The 6,000-nt window shown below is 41.9% G+C and overlaps 2 protein-coding genes across 3 annotated transcripts in view; one reads left to right on the top strand and one right to left on the bottom strand.

Annotated features, from left to right (window-relative positions):
• The window catches only part of LOC137951483 (uncharacterized), a 60,576-nt gene extending 60,315 nt beyond the window's left edge, over positions 1-261 (top strand). For both annotated transcript variants that reach the window (XM_068798162.1, XM_068798171.1), the window contains one exon: positions 173-261. In XM_068798162.1, the coding sequence (XP_068654263.1) occupies positions 173-254 (82 nt within the window). In that variant the 3' untranslated portion in view covers positions 255-261. The remainder of the gene's footprint in view (positions 1-172) is intronic.
• Positions 262-701: 440 nt separating this feature from the next.
• LOC137951473 (chloride channel protein CLC-b) lies at positions 702-4,706 on the bottom strand. Its single transcript, XM_068798151.1, has 6 exons — positions 4,369-4,706; positions 4,036-4,236; positions 3,702-3,879; positions 2,943-3,475; positions 1,523-2,675; positions 702-815 (listed from the first exon to the last, which is right to left on the bottom strand). Exons 1-6 carry the CDS (start codon positions 4,530-4,532, stop codon positions 708-710), a joined length of 2,337 nt encoding a protein of 778 aa, XP_068654252.1. The 5' UTR covers positions 4,533-4,706; the 3' UTR covers positions 702-707.
• Positions 4,707-6,000: the final 1,294 nt, after the last annotated feature.

Here is a 6,000-nt window from a genome sequence, read left to right on the forward strand (position 1 = left end):
CTATGGCTTTGTTTGCTTTTTCATTCATGAAGTTGATAATTGGGTTGTTCATTGTGCTATTTCTTATTTGTTTTGTCCATCATTTATTGGTGAGTAATTTTCTGTTCTCTCCCTTTCAATAAAATTGTTATCTACATTCAAAATAATAATTGACAAGGAGCACTTGATGCAGCATGGAAGTTCTGGCTGTCTTCAAGTCTGGACCTCGGTTGGCCCATAGCAAGAAAAAAGCAGGAAAAAAGAAGAAACTGTAGCCAGTGGACCACACTTCTTAATGCTATTGAAGAAAAAGCACTTCTGAAGTTTGCTTGTAAGCTGTGATTCTTCAGATCTGGTCATGTTGGGATGTTGATGTCTTTCCAGGACAGGTGTCTAGCTCCTGGAGCTTGATCCCTCTGGGCTTCTTTATTTGTCTAACCACTTACTAGCAAGAACACATGATTTGTGACATTATTGTCCTCTTATCTTTTATAATCTGTATCCAACAGATAATGTAAAGAAGTTTGATAAGCTTGAGGAGGTACAGATCTTGTATGTTTGTAAGAAAAACCAGAAGATACAGAAAGCAACCTATTCCTCTACTTCTTAATTGCTCTCTTTGAAGATGATGAAAGAATGCAAATTTGATGGCAAGAACAAAACAAATACTAAATCCAAGATAAACTCAATTTCAATGGGAAATGATGACTGTGGTGGTTATCAGTGGTTCATCTTCCTTTGTCTCTTCTTTTGCTCTTCGCTAGGTGAGGGAACGCAGCCAAGATATTGTGGCCTCTCAAATCTTGCCTGGTCAATATGCCTGTAACTGGAGACATCTGCAATAATGTATACATATAAAAAATTGGTTAGTGAAAGTACTGATTTATTCTAATTTGCACTCAAAACCTGTTTGCCTTTTTTTTGTGACACAGAAAGCTATTATTAGTAGTCTCTGGCAACCCTAAACTTGTGTGCATGTTTCAGTTTATTTATAGCTGATTAAGCTAACAATTAATTTGTTTCTGCATTTGGGCGGCCAGGTGATGGCCTTGTACTACATGCTGCTACTATGAACACTTGTGATGGTTGATTTTAGTATAACATGTTCCCTAATATTGCTGTAGTTCCAGTACATGATGAAAGTGGACCTGTTTAGTAGAATTTTATACAAAACCTGTCCACTGCTGTCGTTTTAATGTAGTTATGTGGTTTCTCGTGTTTGCTTGTTTCTTTCTTCCTTCTCCAGTTTATGTGTGTCTAAGTAAGCTGCTGTATATAATGAAACAGGGAAATTAAGGTGAAGTTGCTAGTCTAAGTGAGAACCTTAAGCTGCTGTATATACTGAAACTGGGAAATTAAGGTGAAGTTGCTAGTCTAAGTGAAAACCTTAAGCTGCTGTATATACTGAAACAGGGAATATAAGGTGAAGTTGCTAGTCTAAGTGAAAACCTTTATACTATTAAAAGAGGAATTGAATGAAGGATTATCTTAAATGATGTGTTGTGTAGTGCATCTATGTGTGTAACAGGTAGAAGAGACTTACCCCTGCTGCTTGATATTTTGGAACAATTAGCAAATGACGAAGGCCAACCATCCTGAATAGCACGACTGCCTTTGCCACTGACATACTTTCAACAACTGTGTAAGGTGTTGTATTTGTAAAGGGATGCAAATCCACATACATCTCCATTTCGTCCTCTGTGACTTCCACTTGCTCTATCTTTTTCCCTCTCTCAGCCAAGTCAACTGAAGTGAACTGTTCCCTGACTTCCCACTCTTCTGTTCTTCTCCTCTCAGGCAAGAACCATTTCTTCCTCAGAACAGCAATTATATGGGATCTCAAAACCAACCCATGAAGCTCTGTTGCTCCCATGGGCAGGCCAGCTGGTAGGACTACTCCTTCATCGACCACTGGGAAACCATTGTGAGTTGTGTTACGCAGTACTTCTACGAGATGTGCCACTTTCTCTACTCCATGTAGGGTGACCACTGATGGCTTGGCAGCTGCCAACTCACCCACTGAGAGGTTCCTCATCCATGGTTCTGCATGTGCCTCAAGAAATGGTAGACCCTTGAGGTGCAGGATTATTTCATATATACTTGGGTTAAATATATCACCCACAGTTTTTGATATGAGTAAAACAATCATGGTGATGGGAAGGAGGAGGAGGTTATTTGTGAGCTCTAGGAAGATGACACAGAGTGAAACAGTCATTCTCATGGATCCTGCCATTAAAGATGCAGCTCCAAGAACTGCATAGAGGCCCTCATCTATATTAGTATAATGACTCATTGCAAGGCCAAGTAGGCGGCCATAGGCAGAACCCATGAGGATGATGGGCAGGAAGAGACCAGAAGGGACAGCAATACCGAAGGTGACGAGGCCAAGAATGCAATAGAGTGCAAAGAAGATGAGAAGAGATAAAGGGTGAAACTCCGTGGGGGTTGAGGTGGAGAAAATGTTTCTGACTGCATCATCATTTGTGGAGTGGAGGAGAGTAGCCAGGTCATTGTAGTATCCAGGGGGGCAGTTAAATTGCTTGAAGTTGCCGGTACGGCCGGTGGTCGGGCAAGACTCAGCAGGCAGCGAGGGATCACAGGGGTAGCAGCGAGCCAGGAATGGGAGAGAGTAAAGACAGACAGAGGTGAAGAGGGAAACAGCCAAGGCCAGAAGGAGCTTATGGATTCTGCCTTTCCTACAAAACACAGCCAGTAAGCGAAGATATCAATGAACTAGTATTTTCTGCATTTTACTCGACTTCAACAATTCAGAAGGTGGACATAAACCAAGCTTGCTGGTAACAAAATCTAAACTTCTCCACTATCAGATGGGAGGGATTTTAACATAACATGTCGAGTATTCAAAAGCCTCCTCTCACCAGTTGGGAGGCCATTGAATGGTTTTTCTCCATTGAGAAGATGCATAAGAAGTCTGAGAGCCAAATAGAGTTAGAAAAACTTACTCGTTGATGAGATTGTAGAGCCGTAGGACCTTATGGAGAAGGTAGTTGTAGAGGCTTCCGAGAACCCCTCCAATTACTCCAATCACAACTACTGGAAGAAGATCCATGGCGTGGTACCTCACTGTAACATCACTCACATCAAACAAGATAAGCCCTCCTTTTCCGAAAAGACCACAATTCCCTGAATTGCAGAACTCCATGAATGCCCTCAGCACGACCACCACAACGGCGGTGCCAAAGAAGGTCCTCCAAAGAAGTGCGCTCCTCCACCATGTTGCTACCTCTTCAAGGGCAAATAGGACTCCGCCTACTGGTGATCGGAAGGCTGCACAGACGCCAGAAGCAGAGCCGCAGGTAATGAGGTCCCTACGATCTCTGTCGTTATTGAAGTAGCGCAGCCATTTCCATTTTATACGGTACTCGGTCGTCCCTCCGTTGCCCAACAAGGAAGCTATGCATGAACCAATGTGAACCAGCGGTCCCTCTTTTCCTAGATCGAGTCCTGCGGAAACCGCAGCTATGCTTCCTATTATCTGCAGAGAACGGATAAGGAGTTATTTGTTTTTGATTAATCTGCATCTCGGTTTCGTTAATAATTTGATCGATCTGTTCATGTTCTAACAGATAAAAACTAATTACAGACTAGCAAATAATTTCCCCTGTATCGGTTCCACTGCTCTTTGATCTCTTTTTGGAAACAAAAAAGCTTGTTTTTCTTTTTAGGTAAACCAACTGAAGACCGTAAAATAACGGACTCACCTTGACGATCAATGTAGAAGCTCCAAACATGTTGGGAGTGTCAACTCCATTGAGGTAAGCTTTGATCTCGGGAATGCCTGGCCCGGCTGCAGTAGGCGCATATACCACACAGAGAACAGCAGCCACCGCAGTGAGAGCTAGGTTTGCTCCGGCAAAGTAGGCAAACCCGGTCAAATACCTGCTCCACAAAATTCGCTCAGATCTCATCCCTCTCAGCTTCGCAAAGACAAGGTCAAATCTTTAAAAACATATTTGTTAAATTTCATAGGAAAAAAATTGAGTTTTGTGTAAAAGGAATCAGGCTGGTAAGTTGGATGGAAAACAGAAGGCTCACTTTTCTTTCTCGACAAATTTCGTGACGACAAGGAGTTTCATCCCGGCAATGTTCTCGATCGCCAGATTGATGAGTGAAGCAATAACACCAGTCAGAAGCCCAACCAAGAATGCCAGAGTCCATTTCAGAACTATATACTGCAGAACTTGAACGGTCGATCTACTTCTCCAGTCATGCTTGAAAAGATCATTCTCATTGATTCTGCGATCAAAGAAGAAAAACTTTAGAAACCCATTTTTCTCATCCTAGTTGCAATATAAATCGAGGGAAACTAAAAGACGAGAGAGTGGAACAAGAAACCGAAAACTTGAAGAGATTGAAGATGGTCTTTACTCATAGTCTAAGCTCTCTATATGAGAAACTTTAGCTCCGACGAGGGCCAAAGGATTGGAAGAGAGTGTTGGACTTCTCTTCAGTAATGGTTGCTCAAGAGAATTGCTTTCTGGGTCAAGTACTTCTTCTGCAACAGTCACTCCTGCCGTTGGTTCGGACTCCATGGGAGGAGAAAACCAGAGTTGCAGACAATTAGAAACTGATCCAGTGGCTATATAAGGAGAGACCAAAATGGCTTCTGATCTCTGCGTCCGGGTTGTGACTGCAACAAAGAAGACAATCAAGAGAAAGAAAACTGAATTTTTAAATACTCATCACAGCTTTTAGGAATAAGGATCGAAGAGATGGAATTCAAAGAAGATGGTGTCAAAAGGAAGGTGACAGAAGGGCATATCTGTTTGAACTTACTTCACATGACCAATTCTGCCCACAAGGTTCTCAGTTAATTACTGATAGATAACCCTGGCCGGGATAAAGGGATAAGTTTCCCATTCTATGGTTCTGGGCATTTTCAATGGAGGATGTGCCAGTTGCCATTCTTTGCCGTGAGGTTCAAGTGCTCCTGGGACCCAGGGGTATTGTGGTCCTTCTTTGAACATGGTTACATCTAACAATGGCATAAAACCATTACAGAAAATACCACGTTTTACAGAGTGACAAATAGTTTATTTTAGAAAAATCAGTAGTTAAGATTTCATATCCACATCATTTCATTGGTGGGAGGCGACTTTTACGCGTGATAAATCATCTAAATTCATCAGCTTGATTGATTGTCTTGCGTGTCATCGCAAAAGTTGGTAAACAAAGCAAGAGATTTCTTCTCTTGAGAGAATTTTAAGGAGTAAGAAGACAGGAATTTCCTCATTTCTCACGGAAGAAGAGGAGACTCCCGTATTCCCATCCCCATCATCTCTGTAAAATCAAAAACTAGTTACAGCAAAGCCAATAATGAATCCAAGGATCCTGAACATGATCAAAGGCAAACTTGTCAGAATAAACGAAGGGAAGCGGCCAGTCGAAACAGGGAAAGCCAGCTTATCCAAATGCCAGATGGAAGCAGAGACGTCTGTCAAGGTGTCACATAGGAATGGAGTCTTCTGCAATAATGTTGCATTATTTTATCACGTTTTCTTGATTTGGAGCCGACCAATGGCGGTTTTGTCAGATGGGCCCGATTCTGATATGCATCATTGTCATGTCAGACCTTGAACACCCGCGCCGACTACCCCTCTTCTCCGTTTCCTGGTTTTCTTTTCTTTTTTCTTTTTTCTTTTTTCTTTTTTCTCTCAGTCTTCAATATCAGTGATTCTAAGAGGGTGAAGGGGTGGGAGACTTTGCGCCGACCACCCTCTTCTCCGTTTCCTGGTTTTCTTTTCTTTTTTTATTTTTCTCTCCGTCTTCAATATCAGTGATTCAGGGTGAAGGGGTGGGAGACTTTGCGGAAAGCCAATTCTTGCCCTTTTCTTTAAAAAATTTGGGGAATGTTTCAAGATTTAGAAGACTTTCAGAATAGAGGAGACTAGGAATGCCTTTTCGGCTTCTCTGCAAGTCTTATTTCTTACGGAAATGTGAACCGACTGCCTGTTTAATTCATTTCAGTCTTCTCTTATCACTTTTAGACTAGTTCAATAG

This window comes from Aristolochia californica, unplaced genomic scaffold (assembly GCF_029961685.1).
Source record: "Aristolochia californica isolate CCGP_79_NKW_82.1479 unplaced genomic scaffold, dmAriCali1.0.hap1 SCAF_1, whole genome shotgun sequence".
Taxonomy (NCBI): Eukaryota; Viridiplantae; Streptophyta; class Magnoliopsida; order Piperales; family Aristolochiaceae; genus Aristolochia; species Aristolochia californica.